The sequence below is a fragment of the Aotus nancymaae genome, unplaced genomic scaffold (genome assembly GCF_030222135.1).
Source record: "Aotus nancymaae isolate 86718 unplaced genomic scaffold, 86718_ANA_hifiasm-v0.15.2.pri h1tg000003l, whole genome shotgun sequence".
Taxonomy (NCBI): Eukaryota; Metazoa; Chordata; class Mammalia; order Primates; family Aotidae; genus Aotus; species Aotus nancymaae.
In genome coordinates, this window is record NW_026988414.1 from 70,634,401 (window position 1) to 70,653,067 (window position 18,667).

Genomic DNA, 18,667 nt, shown 5'->3' on the forward strand with positions numbered 1-18,667 from the left:
CTTTTTTGAAGCGTTAAATTTAATAATGCCCTACACTTCAGAATGCTTTTTATGAACTCTCACCTGATTGAGATAATGATATTCCTCTGGTTGCTTAAGATGAAATGCTGATCTCTCTTCTTCACTTGCTCCTGCCAGGAGGTAATAGAATACATGATAGTTCCTGTGGGAAACAAAGAAGTATAATTTTATAATGTGTGATTTATGGTTATCATTTAATGGGGGAGGGGAAAGCAAACAGTAATTAGTAAAATGTATCAGCTTTGCTTCATTTTTTAACATAAATGTGATAAATTCAGTATTTAAATACTCCTAAAAATGGAATGATGTTTTGGATGTGGAATACAAAAGAGAGGGATGAAGGCAGCAAAATAACAAAGTTAGCACCTCTGAAAATTCTCTCCTCCACAAAACCAATGAGAAATCTGGCAAATCTGTCATTATTAACTTTTTCAGAACTGTGGAAACTAACCAAAAGCTTGCAGCAACCCAAAGAGTGTTTACTCAATAAAAATAGCTAAATCTTGGTAAAAATGGCTTTGTAGTGTTTTAAAGTTGCCCTATTCCATCCCCTTGAAAACCAATAGCCTGCAAGCTTGGAGGACATCAGAAGACTGGCACTAGAAAGGTCAGAACAGGGTCTGAGCTTGTTCAAAGTCTCATTCCTTAGGAAATACCATTATTTGAACTGTCTGGTGGTTCCCTGTAAGCAGCCATATTCAAGGCTGACTCTACAAGACTTGATTCAGACTTCACACAGAGCAAAGATCTTTTCCCCAGAGGCATTCAAAGAAAGAAACTGAGGGAATCGTTGAACAGCGTATTTCCTAAAGCAGTGGATCAAAGTTAGGCAAACGAAGAAAATTAAAAGGAAAAGCTGGTGAATGTCATCTTCATACTGGCTTTGAAAAGCTCCAATAAATTTCCTAAGAATCTAGAAGGCCATATGCATGCATAACGCTGTGGGCATGCCCAGGGTTGTATGTGCTCTCAGAAAAGACCAGATGAAACATAAACTCTCACCTCTGGTTAACTCTGAAGGTCTGCACAAGCAGAAAATAAAGGCTAAGGTAAATCTGTAAAATACCTAGCTAAGTGTTGAAGTCATGACAGAATATACATAGAGAGCCCTGTGGCAAAGACTGAGAAACTTACTTACTGTTTACAAGCATTTAAATAAATCTATGTCCAGTTATTACCTGACAACTAAGTTAAACGAGCAGGTACTTCAATAGCCACACTCAAAAAAGAATATCGACTTTCTAAAATTAGTTCAAAAAAGCCACAAAACAATCAAACCCTGGGAAGGAGAGGACTCATTTCCAGAGTTGCCACATTAAATTATTTTTAAAATCCAATTTTGTTTTTTTGTTTTTTTTAAAGACAGAATATTTGTCACCCAGGCTGGAACGCAGAGGCATGCTCACGACTCACTGCAGCCTCGACCTCCTAGGCCCAAATGATTCTCCCACTTTAGCCTCCCTAATAGCTGGGACCACAGGTGTGCACCACCACAGCTGGCTAATTTTTGTAGAGACAGTTTCCTTGTGTTGCCTAGGCTGGTCTCGAACTTGTGGGGGCTCAGGTGATCTACCCATCTTGATCTCCCAAAGTGCTGGCTTACAGGCATGAGTCACATCCAGCCAAAAAAATCCAGTTTTCAGTATCAACAACAACAACAAAATTATGAGGCATGCAAAGAAAGAAGACAGTACAGCCAATACAAAGCAGAAAAAGTATTCATTAGTAACTGTCCCTGAAAAAATCCAGACATTAGACTTATCAGACAAAATTTTAATCAGCTATTTTAAATGTGTTCAATGAAGTAAAGAAAGTCACATTTAATGAACTTCAGTATGAGAACACTGTCTCACCAAATAGAGACTATCAAATATAAAGGACTTGTAAGAAATTAATAAAAAAAATTCTGGAGTTGAAAAATGTAACTGAAATGAAGATGTATCTAGAGGAGTTCAAAGCAAATGAGTAGGCAGAAGAAAGAACAGCGAACTTGAAGAAACAACCAACAAACATGAAGACAGGTCAACTGAATCTCATCTGAGGAACAGAAGGAAAAAAATAGACAATAATAAACAAGGTCTCAGAGACCTGCAGGACACCATTAAAAAGACTCCCATACATACTGGGAGCTCTAAAATAAGAAAAAAGAAAGGGACATAAAGAATATTTGAAAAAGCTATTGCCAAAATATCTCTCCAAATTTGATGGAAAACATTAATCTGCACATCCAAGAAACTCAATGAACTCTAGAGAGTATAAACTCAAAGAAATTCACATTTTGACAAATCAAAATTCTTGAAAGGCAAAGGCAAAGACAGTATTTTGAAAGCACCAAGAGAGAAATTCCTCATCAAGAAATTCTAATATAAGATTAATAGCTGATTTCTCATCAGGAACCATGGCAGACACATAACGTATTCAAAATGTTGAAAGGAAAAAACAATTGTCAATCAAGAAGTGTATATCTGGCCGAGCATGGTGGCTCATACCTGTAATCCTAGCACTTTGGGAGGCCAAGGTGGGCAGGTCACATGAGGTCAGGAGTTTGAGACCAGTCTGGCCAACATGGTGAAACCCCATCTCTACTAAAAATACAAAACTTAGCCAGGCATGGTACCAGGAGCCTGTAATCCCAGCTACCTGGGAAGCTGAAGCAGGAGAATAGCTTGCACCTGAGAGGCGGAGGTTGCAGTGAGCTGAGATCGCACCATTGCGCACCAGCCTGGGCAACAGGAGAGAGACTTTGTCTCAAAAAAAAAAAAAAGTATATATCCAGGAAAAATAAAGGAGAAATTAGGACACTGCCAGATAAACAAAAACTAAGAGACTTCATAGCTACAGATGGGCCTTACAAGAAATACTAAAGGGAGTTCATTTTTCTGACTGAAATAAAAAGACACTAGACAAGATTTGAGTAAACATAAAAAAATAAAAAACACTGGTAACAAGTAACTACATAGGCAAATATAAAAGATAGTATAAATTAATTAATCATTGATTAATTGGTTGACAGGATCTCATTCTGTTGCCCAGGCTGGAGTGCAATCACATGATCTCGGCTCACTGCAACCTCCACCTTGTTTCAAGGGACCCTCTCACCTCAGCCTCCTGAGCAACTGGGACTACAGGTGTGCACCACCACGTCCAGCTAATTTTTGTAGAGATAAGGTTTTGCCGTGTTGTCTAGACTGGTCTTGAATTCCTGGCCTCAAGCAATCCACCCACCCTGGCTTCCCAAAGTGCCGGGATTACAGGCATGAGCCACTGCACCCGACCAATTTTTTATTTATAGCACTTTTTCCTATTAAATTTGAAAAATTACATAAAGCAGTAATTATAAATCTGTGTTGATGGATGTACAACCATAAAGAAGTAATTTGCATGACAATTACAGCACAAAGCAGCAAGAAAGGAACAGAGCTACATACAAGCGAAGTTTGCTGTATACTATCAAAATTAAGCTGTCATTATTCCAAACTACATTGTTATAAGTTAAGATTTTAACTACAATACCCAGGGTAACCAATAAGAAAATAAAAAATAATAAAAAGAAATGCCAATGAAATTAAAATGGTACACTAGAAAACATTTGTTTAATGCAGAAGGTAGGAACAGAGGAGCAAAAAAAAAAAACACACTGTTAACACATGGAAAACAAATAGCAAAATGGTATTCATAATCCTACCTTATCAATAATTACATTAAGCATAAATAGATTAAAAATACTCTAAAGGTAGATAAATGGCAGAATGGATAAAAATAAAATGTATGGTCCACCTACATGCTATTTACAAGAGACATGCTTTAGACTCAAAAACACAAATAGGTTAAAAATAAAAAGATGGAAAAAAGATACCATGAAAGCAATATCCAAAAGCAAGCTGGAGAGTCTTTACTAATCCCAGGTAAAACAAGGTTAAAGACCAAACTTGTTCCTAGAGTCAAGAAGACATAACTCTGTGTGTGTGTGTGTGTGTGTGTGTGTGTGTGTGTGTGTGTGGTCAAGAAGACAGAACTGTGTGTGTGTGTGTGTGTGTGCATGTGCACACGCACGCACCACCTAAGAACAGAACCGAAAAACACAGTGAGCAAAAAGAATTTTTTTTTTTGAGACAGAGTGTCGCACTGTCACCCAGGCTGCAGTGCAGTGACGCAACCTCGGTTCACTGCAACCTCCACCTTCCAGGTTCAGGCGGTTCTCTTGACTCAGCCTCTCAAGTAGCTGGAATTACAGATGCATGCAACCACACCTGGCTAGTTTTTGTACTTTTAGTTTCACCATGTTAGCCAGGCTGGTCTAAAACTCCTGATGTCACATGAACCACTCACCTTGGTCTCCCAAAATGCTGGGATTACAGGTGTGAGCCAGTGCACCCAGCCACAAAAATAACTTGATAGAACTAAGGGAAGAAGTATACAGTTCAACAATAATACTGACAGTCTGCAATACTCCACTTTCAATAATGAAGAAAGCAAATAGACAGAAGATGAACAAAGAAAAAGAGGACTTCAAAATTACTCTATACCAATTAGACCTAACACATATTTATACAACATTCAAGCCAACATATGGAGGATATACTTTCTCAAGTCCACATGGAGTACCCTCCGGGCTAGACCATGTGTAGTCTATTAGAAAACAAGTCTCAATAATTTAAGGAGATTGAAATCATACAACTACTCCAAACACTTTGCAATGAAATAAGAAATCAATAACAAATTTCCAAAATACAAACACATGAAAATTTGGCACCACATTCCTAAATAACCAGTGGGTTAAAGAAGTCACAAGCAAAATTATAAAATACTCCAAGATGCACAAAAACAAAACACTACACCAAAACATGGAAACAGCTGAGGCGGTGTTTAGAGGGACTTTATACCTGTAAACCCATATAAAAAAGATCTCAAATCTATAACCTAACCATTCATCTTAAGAAACTAGGGGAAAAAAGGCAAATTAAATCCAAAGCAAGCAGAAGGAAGGAAATAATAAGTATCAGAGCAGAAATTTTAAAAATAGGGAATAAAAAAAGAAAGTAGAGAACATCAATGAAACTAAAGATTGGTTCTTTGAAAACATCTTCAAAATTAACAAACTTTTATCTAAACTGATGAAACAGACACAGAAAGAGAGATTGAAATTCAGGAATGAATGAAGGAGGAACATTACTACCCATCTTACATAAAAAAGACTGTAAGAGATATTACAAAACAAGTTTTTGGCGACAAATTAGACAACCTAGATGAAATGGACAAATTCCTAGAAAGATAAAAACTACCAAATCTGACTACAAATGAAACATAAAGTCTGAAAAGATATATAATAACTAAAGTGTTTGAATTAGTAATCAAAATTTCACACAAATAAAAGCCAAAACCCCAGATGGCTTTGCTGGTAAATTCTACCAAGTGTTTAAAGAATTAATCCAATCCTTCACAAACTCTTTTAAAAAGAGAATCAGTTTGTGAAAACTGGATCTTCACCTCTCATTCATTCTCCAAAACCAAGAAAGTAAGAGTTATATCCCTTTATTTCATTATCATTAAAATGTGTTAGAAAAAGTTACTAACAGTTTTCCATCTCTAAAATGGTAATAAATAACCAAGAAGCAGAGAAGTTAAGTGAGATGCCCAAGGCATATCCAAGATTTGAATGTAGGTCAAACTCTCTTAACTATTTTATCTCACTGTAGATGAAACGAATAATTAATTTACTTCTCTATTTTATTTCTCCATCTGAAGGCTATCACATATATCACCTCTAAAGACCTACCTCAAGTATTACAGTGGAACTAAGAGCTTTATTGAAATCTTTTTTCTCAAATTAGAGAAAAAACACTAAGAAATGGGAGAAAAGTCCCAAGGCACATTGCTTACCAAGAGCAATGAGGAACAACTGAGAAACTGCTTACTTGTTCTGACAGTTTGCCTAGAACTTAGAAAGGGCAATAGTTCTATATACCAAATAAAGATCTCCTCCTAGCAGCCTCTGAAAAACCGCAAAGTTCTACCCATGACAGAAACAGCAATTACGCATAAAGCTATGCATGGTGTAAACTGAATTAAGGGTCATGATACACAAAGACCTTAAAAGTCAATCTGCATGATACAAATGTTAACTTCATCTAATTACACAAATAAAAATACGTACCGTTCATTATGCTCTTGATAAACGAGTCTGGACTTCTCCAGTAGATATTTTTCAACATAGGCACTACAAGAAAAATAAAATTGGTTGATAAATAATAAAGTTTCACATAAGGTAGACAAGTATTTGGAGACAGTGTAAAATACTATCCAGACCATTTCAAAATATTTACCAATGGCCAGGCACAGTGGCTTACACTTGTAATCCCAGCACTTTGCGAGATAGAAGCAGGAGGATTACCTGAGGTCAGGAGTTCAAGACCAGCCTGGCCAACATGGTGAAACTCTGTCTCTACTAAAATACAAAAATTAGCCAGGCATGGTGGCAGGAACTTGCAGTCCCAGCTACTCGGGAGGCTAGGCAGGAGAACTGTTTCAGCCTGGGATGCAGAGGTTGCAGTGAGCCAAGATCATACCACTGCACTCCAGCCTGGGTGACAGAGTGAGAAACTGTCTCAAAAAAAAAAAAAAAAATACTATTATAATTGTGTTATGGGTACTGTTAGTTTTATCCATGTTAAATTCATATGGTCACGAGTCTTTTCTTTTTTCTTTCAGTAAAGCAAATAAAATAAAAAGTTTAAAACATGGTATACAAGATCCCCCAAGACAGACTCTACATTATTTCTAGGCTACTATACCACTACAGGGAATATAGAAATAAATTATCTACTACCTGTTCTCAAATGACTTACAAGGTAGTAAGAAAGTAGGTAATCTAGCAACTATCATACCGAGCTGCTAGGGCTTATTATTAGAGCAATGACCAGGATATTATACATACGCAAAGAGAGACACCTGAGATTCAATTCAAGAAGGAAAAAGGATGTAAAGAGGAATTTCCATGGACAGTGAGTACATAGCACAGAGTAAGCATTCATTACATATATCTGGTGAAAGAGTGACTGAGTAAATAAATTCAAAATCTGAAGGATTAACCAGAAGGCAAGGAGAACTGCCTTTATGTAAAGTTAAAAAGGAAGAAGGGTACACATACCAACTTCAGGGAAAAAAAATTAGTCACGTATCACTTAATTACAGAGGTACATTCTGAGAAATGCGCCATTAGACAATTTTGTTGTGTGTCAACATTACAGAGTGCACTTATACAAACCTGACAGTATAGCCTACTACACATAGGCCTTATGTTATACCCTATTGCTCCTAGGTTACATACCTATACAGCATGTTACTGCACTGAATACTATAGGTGACTGTAACACAATGGTAAGTATTCGTGTATTTTAACATAGAAAAGGTACAGTAAAAATATGATATCAAAATCTCATGGGACTACCATAGTATATGTGGTCCATCATCTACTAAAACATCACTGTGTGGTGCATGACCTAAGTTAAGTATGACTAGAGAATGAGATAGGCAGGCAGACGAGGATCAAGAGCTAATATACTATGTGCCAGAAGAATTAACTTTATCCTGAAAGTAATGAGAAATTAAACATCAACTGTATGTCTGATATTTTTTTCTGTTTATCCAGACTGTGCCCTTAAAGTCTTTAAAACTTCTTACCCAAATGGGTGCAATCAGCTAAGATCTCAATGGAAAGGGTGTTCTAGAATCTGAAATGCTAAAGCTTTAGATTACTGAATCCAAATTATTAGGACAAACCACTTGGGGGCCAGAATCTGACTCTCAAACTGTATTTATCCCAGTTGCCTCCCACCACACGCTATATACTTCAGTCACTCACAGACAGACTATTCCCTCAAAGATTCCAGTCACTCCTGACTGTACTTCTCACTTTCTTCCCCCCACTTCCAATTCCCTAGTCCATTCCCAGTCTCTGTCCAGTAAACTGCATTCCTTCATTAAAATAAAGCTCAAATGTAGCTTCTTTGAAAATCCATTGCCACTATACCACCAATAATTAAAATTTATTTCTTTTTCTGAATTACCATTACCACTTCAAAATTACTGAAACAGGTTCTTACCTATCTAAAATGGGAGAAAGGAAAATAACATGAACTAATATGTTAAATCCTCACAATCACCTCACATGCAAATATTACTGCCCCTATTTTACAAGTATAGAAACTGATACTGAAAGATATTAAGATCATACAGCTAGTAAAAAGTATAAGTTTTAATCCAGATATGTTTTAATTATAAAGGCTCTCTCTTTCAACTATAGTAGCCCCATTCCACTTTATCCATGGGGGATACATTCCGAGATGCCAACTGCAAATAATACCAAAGTTTCTATATATATGTTGTTTCCCTTGATTTTTTTTTTTTTTTTGAAAAGGAGTGTTCCTCTGTTGCCCAGACGATCACAGCTCACTGCAAACTCCATCTCCTGGCTTCAAGTGATTCTCCAACCTCAGCCTCCAGAGCAGCTGGGTCCACAGGCATGCACCACCACACCCAGCTAATTTTTGTATTTTTAGTAGAGATGGGATTTTACCATATTGACCAGGTTAGTCTCAAACTCCTAACCTCAAATAACTTGCCTGCCACAGCCTCCCAAGTGCTAGAATCATAGGGGTACCTGGCCTACATTTTTTTCCCCCATACGTACATACCTATGACAAAGGTTAATTTATAAATTAGGCACAGAAAACAGGGGTCCCCAACCCCAAGGGCAGGACTCATAGCAGTCCATGGCCTGTTAGGAACTGGGCTACACAGCAGGAGGCAAGCTGCCAGCGATGGAGCAAGGTTGAGCTCCACTTCCCATCAGATCAGTGGTGGCATTAGATTCTCACAGGAGTGTGAACCCTATTGTGAACTGCACATGTGAGGGATCTAGGCTGCACACTCCTTATGAGAATTTAATAATAAAGGTAATGCGCTTGAATCATTCTGAAATCATTCCCCTATCATCTCCCAGTCCGTGGAAAAACTGTCTTTGACGAAACCAGTCCCTGGCACCAAAAAGGTTGGGGACCATTGCAGTAAGAGATTAACAATAACTAATAATAAAACAGAACAATTAGGCTGGACGCAGTGGCTCATGCCTAAAGTACAAGATTAGCCTGGTCAACACAGTGAAACTCTGTCTCTACCAAAAAATACAAAAATTAGCCAGGCGTGGTGGTACACGCCTGTAATCCCAGCTACTCAGGAGGCTGAGGCAGGAGAATCACCTGAACCTGGGACACAGAGGTTGCAGTGAGCCAAGATTGCACCACTGCAGTCCAGTCTCGGCGACAGAGACCCTTCTCATAAAAAACAGAACTTATAACAATATACTGTAATAAAATGTATATGCATGTGGTCTCTCTGTCTGAAAACATTTTATTGTACTATACTCAACTATCTTTGAGTAACTGAAACTGCATAAAGTGAAACCACAAACAAAGGTGATAGTAGGAGGAGTTTAAAGGGATATATAGGAATTTGCTGTACTTTTCCACTTATTTTTGCTGTGAAGCTACCACTGCTCTAAAAAATAAAGTTCATTTAAAAAAAACTATAAAGAATACTGCTCACACAACCAGAGGACTCTGAACATACACTATATAATAAGAAACAATATTGTAACGAAATTAAATTTCTTGAATAATATGGTTATATAGAATAATGTAGATTATAATTGGGGAGTCAAGTTACATGTGCAACTTACTTGAAAACAATTATATATTTATTTATTTATGAGAGACAGAGTCTCATTTCTCAGCTTACTGTAACCTCCACCTCCTGGTTCAAGAGATTCTCATGCCTCAGTTTCCTAAGTAGCTGGGACTACAGGCTTGCACCACCAAGCCCAGCTTATTTTTGTATTTTTTAGTAGAGATGGGGTTTCACTATATGTTGGCCAAGATGATCTCGAACTCTTGACCTCAGGTGATCCACCCACCTCAGCCTCCCAAAGTGCTGGGATTACAGGTGTGAGCCAATGCGCCCAGCGCTGAAAACAATTTTTTAAAAGAGCAAATGTACATATAATATACAGAAAAGCTAATGCACTAAATTGTCAACAATTAACAAATCTAGGTTAAGGGTATGAGTGAGTGTTACATTAGTCTTAGAATTTATCTGAGGTTTGAACTTTTCCAAAAGAAAAAAAAGTTGACAGGGAAGAATTTTAATGCTGACACCAATGTCTGGGAATGAACAATCTATAGTTTATAAAAAGGTAAAGACAAAAATTAAAACATGCTCAAAGGCTACTTCTGCTCAGTAGCGGTACTTACCCAAGTACAGTGCCTGTTTCCTGGTAGTTTACTTGAATAAACTTCCCAAAACGACTTGAATTGTTATTATGAGCTGTCTTTGCATTTCCAAAGGCCTGTCAAAATAAATAATTCTCATTAGTTTCACTTTAAAAAACTTTTTTTTGGAGGGGGAAGTAGGTCAGCTGCTTAGGTCAGCTCAGAGACAAAATGCTAAAGAGACAGTAAAAATTATTTAAATGAATTTGAACATATTCAAAAAAATGAAACTGAACATATAAGTGAATTGCTTATATGTTCAGGCAAAATTTTAAAAAAGCAATTAACAACTGAAAGAAGACCAAGCAGATTTTATTTTCTGTTATTCAGTAAAATAAACCATAATTTTATTTTATTTTACCTGTCTATTTAAATTTTTTTTTTTTTTTTGGAGACAAAGTCTCACTGTCACTCAGGCGGGAGTACAATGGCGTGATCTCGGCTCACTGCAATCTCCGCCTTCCAGGTTCAAGCAATTCTCCTGCCTCAGCCTCCCAAGTAGCTAGGACTATAGGTACACGCTGCCACGCTTGGCTAATTTTTTGTATTTTAGTAGAGACGGGGTTTCATCATGTTGTCCTGGCTGGTCTTGAACTCCTGAGCTCAGGCAATCTGCCCTCCTCGGCCTCTCAAAGTGCTAAGATTACAGGTGTGAACCACTGCGCCCAGTCAAAATAAATCATAATTTTAAAAACTTAATGCTCATTAAAGCTCAGATTTTTCTTTCATATTCCAGAGCCCCCACAACAAAAAATTCTCAATATATTTATACTTTTCCTTTTTAAAAAGTTTGCAAAACTGAAGTAACAAGGAGAAAAATATTATTACATCAAAATAATTACAATTTTGGAAAATAATGAAGTTCCAGTATATAATGTATTATACTTTATTATGCCTATTAAAACAAAGCTAGAGTACTCAATACAAAAGAAAAGAACTATAAGCTTCCTAAATTGTCACCCAAAGTATGTACCTTGCAATGGAATACTGCCCAGGAATAAAAGTAAACTAATGATAACAACATCAACATTGATGAATATCAAACACTATGCTAAGCACAAAAAAACGGACACAAAGTACATATCATATAATCCATTTATATGAAACTCTAGACAAGACAAAAGAAGAGTAACAGGAAGCAGATCAGAGGTTACCTAGGAATCCAGATGGAATTGAGAAATATCTACAAAGGGACACAAGGGGTGATAAAGATAATCTATAGCTCAATTCTATGACGATGGTTACATGGATATATACATTTATCAAAATTCACTGAGGTGTACACTTTAAATGTGTACATTTTATTGAAAGTTACAGCTCAATATAGCTCAATGAAATTTAAGATTTAAATGTTTTTAAAAAACAAAGCCGCTGCCCTCGCCTGAGCATTCACATTATACTTGAAGAAACAAAACTAGAAAAGACACAGATATGATTCATTGCGGACCATTTTTCTTCTCCTATAATAATCTCATGGGATGAGGCCAACAAGCATATGAAAAAATGCTCATCATCACTGGCCATTAGAGAAATGCAAATCAAAACTACATTGAGATACCATCTCACACCAGTTAGAATGGCAATCATTAAAAAATCTGGAGACAACAGATGCTGGAGAGGATGTGGGGAAATAGGAACACTTTTACACTGTTGGTGGGAGTGTAAATTAGTTCAACCATTATGGAAAACAGTGTGGCGATTCCTCAAGGACCTGGAAATAGAAATTCCATTTGACCCAGCAACCCCATTACTGGGCATATATCCAAAGGATTATAAATCGTTCTACTATAAGGACACATGCACACGAATGTTCATAGCAGCACAGTTTACAATAGCAAAGACCTGGAACCAACCCAAATGCCCATCGATGATAGACTGGACAGGAAAAATGTGGCACATATACACCATGGAATATTATGCAGCCATTAAAAACGAGGAGTTCGCGTCCTTTGTAGGGACATGGATGAACCTGGAAACCATCATTCTCAGCAAACTGACACAAGAACACAAAATCAAACACCACATGTTCTCACTCATAGGCGGGTGTTGAACAAGGAGAACACATGGACACAGTGAGGGGAGCACTATACACGGAGGTCTGTTGTGGGGGAGTGGGGGGGACAGCGGGGGGGTGGGGAGTTGGGAAGGGATAGCATGGGGAGAAATGCCAGATATGGGTGAAGGGGAGGAAGGCAGCAAATCACACTGCCACGTATGCACCTATGCAACAACCTTGCATGTTTTTCACATGTACCCCAAAACCTAAAATGCAATAAAAAAAATAAAAAATAAAAAATAAAAAATAAAATAATCTCATGGGAATGGCATGCCCTCTAAATCCAAAAACCTAAACTAGCCATTTAATGAACACCTCTGCAAAGCTGTCTGTGCTAAACTGTAACTGTGCAGAGCATGTACACACAAACACAGGCACGCACACAAGACATGGTGAGGAGGTCAACCAACCTGATGCCCCAGTAACTACATCTGTACTAAAGTAGTTGTCAAATCATGAAACATCAGCATCTCCTGAAAATCTGTGAGAAATTCAAATTCTTTGGTCCTTCACAAAACTATTGAATGAGAAACTCTGAGGATAAGGTCCGGCAATCGGTGCTTATAAAACCGCTTCCAGTGGTTCAGAGTAAGCCAAAGTTTGACAACCACTGCTTTATTTATTATGCATGCATTTACATTTCTGTGAAGTTACATTTCACTGTGTCTTAAGAAATTAATCTATGATAATACCAGCAAATGCAAAGATTCATAAAAATCTCCAGAAATGTCCCTTGTGAATGTTTAGATTATACCGTACTTTAGTAAGTCATGGAAAAGAGTCCAGGCTCTCAATCATCACCAAACCATCTGCAAACCACATACAGAAAAAATCTTGACATCGTTGAGTTGTGAATGCCTAGGATAGTTTCTCCATTCTGCCTTTTCCCTTTCCACCACAGAAAGGTTTTTTACAAGGAATTTAGAAAAAGCACATAGCACAGATTAATAAAATGTAGAAATAGAAACATAGATTTCATCAAAGAAATACTAATTTAAATGTCAAATGCTTTACATTTTGATAAAACTTTAAAAGAAGCTGGGTGCAGTGGCTCATGCCTGTAATCCCAGCACTTTGGGAGGCTGAGGTGGGCAGATCACGAGGTCAGGAGTTTAAGACCAGACTGACCAACATGGTGAAACCCTGTCTCTACTAGAAAATACAAAAATTAGCTGGGCATGGTGGCTCGTGCCTGTATTCCCAGCTACTTGGGAAGCTGAGGTAGGAGAACTGCTTGAACTGGGACCCAGGAGGCAGAGGTTACAGTGAGCCAAGACCGCACCACTGCACTCCAGTCTGGGCTACATAGCGAAACTCCATCTCAATTAAAAAAAAAAAAAAAAAACTTAAAAAAAATGTGTGCTTGGAGATACAAAATACAGATGGTGTGATGTACTACTCCTGTATGCCACTTTTGATTCTGCCCAATGCTACAATGTCAACAGCCAATCACAAGCTTTACCTGTTATTTAACTTATGATTGCAATACAACTTTTATCACTACATACAGTCATTTAGGGCCATTTTGAGAGGTAGGCTTGCAATAGATACTTCACCAAATAAGTTATATGGATGGCAAATAAGCATGAGAAAGCACGTTCAACATCACCAGCTATTACAAAAATTCAGTCAAGATCACAATGAGATACTACTATGCACCTATTAGAATGGCTAAAATAATTAACAAAAATTGACAATGCCAAGTATTGCTGAGGATGCAGAGGAACTTGAACATTCATACAGTGCTGGTGGAAATGCAAAATGGTAGAGCAACTCTGGAAGACAATCTTAACAAAAAGTAAAACATTCAAAAATGTTAAACACACTCTTACAATATGACCCAGCAATACCACTCCTGGGTGTTTACTATTGAGAAATACAAATTTATGTATACACACACATCAAGGCACAAACATTATCATCAGCTTTGTGACAGTCAAAGCTTGAAAATAACCAAATGTCCATCAACAAATGAAGGCTTTAATAAATTGTGATTCATCCACATAATGGAATACTACTCAGAAGTAAAATAAACAACTGTCATATTTTAACAAACAGGATAATTTCAAAGCTGTAACAGAGAGAATGAGAGAATAAGAGAAATCGGTCTCAAAACTTTACATACTATGGTTAGGCGTGGTATTCACATGTGTAATCCCAGCAATTTGGGAGGCCAAGCGGGAAAAACTGCTTCAGGCCCAGAGTTTGAGGTCATCCTGGGCAACATAGGGAGACCTCATCCCTACAAAAAGTTTTAAAAAATTAGACAGGCATGGTGGCACATGCCTGTAATCTCAGCTACTCTGGAGACTGAGGTGGGAAGATCACTTGAGCCTAGGAGGTCAGGCAGCAGTGAGCTGTGACTGTACCACTGCACTCTAGCCATGGTGACAGACTGAAACCTGGGTCTCAAAAAAATTAAAACTTTACATACTATAGGACTCTATTTATATGACATTCTCAAAAACAAAAACAGTAGCAATGGAGAGCAGAAGAGTGGTTCCCACGAGTTATGAAAGGATGGCAGGGCAGAGGGTAGGGTAAGAAGATAAGGAGTATATTAGGAGAGTTTTATGGAGTAATGAAACTATTCTATATCAAAATTGTACACAGATGGCTACAAAAATTAATATTTTAAAATTCACAGAATTTTAATATGATTATTTCAAAAAAAACTGAACTCCTCAAAATAGTCATTTAAAATGGCATAAAAAAGACAATTTCAAATATACAAAGTTGAAAATATTCATCACAAGCTAACCTGCACTAAAAGAAACATTAAAGAAGTCCTTTAAGCAAAGTAAAATGGTATCATATTAAAATATGGATCTATATAAGGAATGAAGAGCAGCGTAAATGCCCCATGAGTAAATACATAAAATATTTTTCAGTACTTAAATATTTTGAAAAGATTATTGAGAGTGAGATCAGCAAAGATGGTAGAGTAAGGACCTCTAAACATCCTCTCCTTCATAAAAGGCACAAGAATGCTGACAAAATTTGTCAAACTCAATTTTTTAAGAACTCTGGAAATTAGCCAAAGGATTGCAAGAATCCTTGGCAAAGAGGCATTTAATCAAGAAAAAACAGCTGAGTCTTGGTTAGGAAAATCAAGCATTTTAACTTGTGCTATTACTACTCCTTGCTCCATACTGAAGAGAAAAACCAACATCCTATAACGACAGAGTTTTTTTTTGTTTTTTTTTTTTGTTTTGTTTCATTTTTAAAAAGATACCCAAGAAGCCACTGGAAGAATCAGAACAAGGATGGAACTCTTCCAAAGTCTAGTTCCCCAAGAAAAATCATCACAATTTGATTCATCTGGCATTTTCCTGGAAAAACTCACAAAAAGGGTTTTCTCTTTGTGTGTACGTATGTTTGTTTGTTTGTTTGTTTGTTTGGAGAGATCTCATTCTGTTGCCCAGGCTGGAGTGCAGTGGTGCTGTAACACCTCACTACAGCCCCCACCTCCAGGACTTAAGTAATCCTCTCACCTCAGCTTCCTGAGTGGCTGGACTACACACAGCCATGCACCACCACACAGCCATGCACCACCACACACAGCTAATTATTTTTCTGTAGAGGTTGGGGGGAGGGGGTCTCCCTATGTTGTCCAGGCTAGTCTTGAACTCCTGGGCTCAAGTGATCCAACTACCTCAGCCTCCCAAAGTGCTGGGATTACAGGCATGGGCCACAGTGCCTACCCCTCTTCCGACCACCCTTTTTTTTTTTTTTTTTTTTTTTTTTTTTGCAACAGGGTCCCACTCTGTCAACCCAGGCTGGAGTGCAGTGGTGCCATCAGGGTTTTCTTGACCTTACTTGGAAATCACTTGCTGAAAACAGCCTCTTCACACTCCCCACTGCACCCACCCACCATCAGTATGTGTGTTTGTCAAAAACAATCAGAGGCAACTGTTTAAACATTATAACTGCTTAAGGTGGCAATAACCAAGTAAGGCAAAAAAAAGGTAACCAAACAACTTAAAAGGAAAAGCTGGTGAATAATATGTAGAATGGGGACTTTGAAAACATCTGATATAGTCTTGGGCATATGGAAGGACATAAGCATGCACAGCACTGTACATGCCCAGGATATGTCCATGCTCAGAAAACACAGGAGACCTGTGTTTTGAACTTGAGGTTCTTTGTAAGCCGGAAGTAAAAAGTAAGGCAGAGTTGACAACCGCTTGGCTGAGTACTGAAAGGGGAAACCAACAAGTACACAGAACCTTGTAGTAGACTAGAAGCCTTAACTTCAAGGCATTTAAGAAAATCCAAGTCTAATCATAACTAACCACTATGACAACTGAGTACAGTTTTTGATGACCTCATGCACAATAATAGAGACTTTACAAAATTAGTTCAGAGAAGTCATGAAACAACCAAACAATGGTAACAAAAACAACCACAAACCTTGGGAAAATCTCATTTCCAGAGATGTCATATTGTTATTATTATTAAAAATGTCTAGTTTTCACCAAAAAATTGAGACATGCAAAAAAGTACAAAAGTATGGGCATGGAAAAATGAAAAACAGCAAAGGCAAAGACTACCAGCTTTTTTTTTTTTTTTTTTTTTTTTTCCCTGAGACAGGGTCTCACTCTATCACTCAGGCTGGAGTGCAATGACACCATTACAGCTCACTGGAGCCTCAGCCTCCTGAGCTCAAGCAATCCTCCCATCTCAGCCTCCCAACTCAGCCTCCTCAGTAGCTGGGACTACAGGTGGACACCAACACATCCAGCTAATTTTTTTTTCTATTTTTCATAGAGACAGAGTTTCACCCATGCTGCCTAGGCTGGTCCTGAACTCCTGGGCTCAAGTGATACACTTACCCTCCTTGGCCTCTCGAAGTGCTGGGATTATAGGCATGAGCCATCACACCTGGCCAAAATACACAACTCTTAGATACACAAAAAAATATCCACCAAGAAAGACTATGTTCTGGGCCATAAGTCTCAATAAATTTAAAAGAGTTCAAATTATATAACACAGTGTTATCTAACCACAAAAGAACTAAAATACAAATCAAGAACAGGGGATAGGATCTGAGAGAACAGGATTGGGGCCTACCAAGTTCGTAGAATAGATCCACAGATCCACTGAAGCTCCTCCACACACAAAAAGATGACAACAACTAACTATACACACAAAAAAGCACCTTCATGAGAACCAAAAATCAGTGGGGTAAATGGAAACAGTCATCTTAGACTAAGATGGAAGCCATGTACTGAGAATGGCAGAGCCACAAAGAAGGGGCCCGTGCCCATCACTGCACAGTCAACCAGATCAGCCCAAGATTGCTACCATGTATATTATGATGTGAGAGAAATAAGAGTCTATCTTCTTTAATCCTTTATTGTTCTGACCTTTGTTATAGCAACCTAGTGTTTGTACAAGAGGGCTTTCATTTCTTACTTCATTCGTTTCTACATTGTTTTATAGCATGTATAATTAGTTTAAGAATTTAAATATATACATTACATATGTTTATCTATAAGCAAAGACAGAGATGTAAGCAGATATACATAAATATCGATATACAGAGACAGTGAAATCTTTATCTATCTATAGTCTATACAGAGGTTAGACAGATACAATGTGCAGTGGACCAAAGATAAGACTTAAGATTTTCATTTTCTATCAAAATATTTCAAATTATTTATACCTTTCTGCAAATTAAATTCATAAATCTTTATTGAGAATTAGTCATGTGAAAGAAACTAAAGTGACACAAATAAGTATGTAATTGTTTTTAGAAAGTACTAAATTCACTCGTGAGTAGCAAATTAATTTCAACAAAACAGTATCATCCATACTTTTCAAGTAATACTGTTAATCTAAAGAATACTGATTTGAAGTTTTGTTTGTACTTAATTTCGTAAAATCTGTTTTGCCTTATGGTGTATACAAGCTTTAAGGAAAATAAATTTAAATAAAGCTTTAGATTTGAACATTTTTCAGTATCTTTAAAATTTTTTTATATATTTATAATAAAATAATTAGGTCTCCCAAAATTTATTTATTTATGAACTAAACACAAATCTAACCAACCCATGGTTCAAAGAAGAAATGAAGCCAGGTGCAGTGGCTAATGCCTGTAATTCCAGCACTTTGAGAAGCCAAGGTGGGCAGATCACCTGAAGTCAGGAGTTCAAGGCTAGCCTGACCAACATAGAGAAACCCATCTCTACTAAAAATACACAAATTAGCCAGGTGTGCTAGCACACACCTGTATTCCCAGCTACTAAGGAGGCTGAGACAG

General features: G+C 37.4%; 1 protein-coding gene across 11 annotated transcripts in view; it reads right to left on the reverse strand.

Moving 5' to 3' along the window:
* MYO9A (myosin IXA) overlaps positions 1-18,667 on the reverse strand; it is a 290,323-nt gene that overhangs the window by 208,530 nt on the left and 63,126 nt on the right. For all 11 annotated transcript variants that reach the window (XM_064382198.1, XM_064382203.1, XM_064382199.1 and 8 more), the window contains exons 3-5: positions 10,329-10,423; positions 6,176-6,238; positions 64-163 (exon numbers count right to left, since the gene is read on the reverse strand). In XM_064382198.1, coding sequence (XP_064238268.1) covers positions 64-163; positions 6,176-6,238; positions 10,329-10,423 — 258 coding nt within the window. The remainder of the gene's footprint in view (positions 1-63; positions 164-6,175; positions 6,239-10,328; positions 10,424-18,667) is intronic.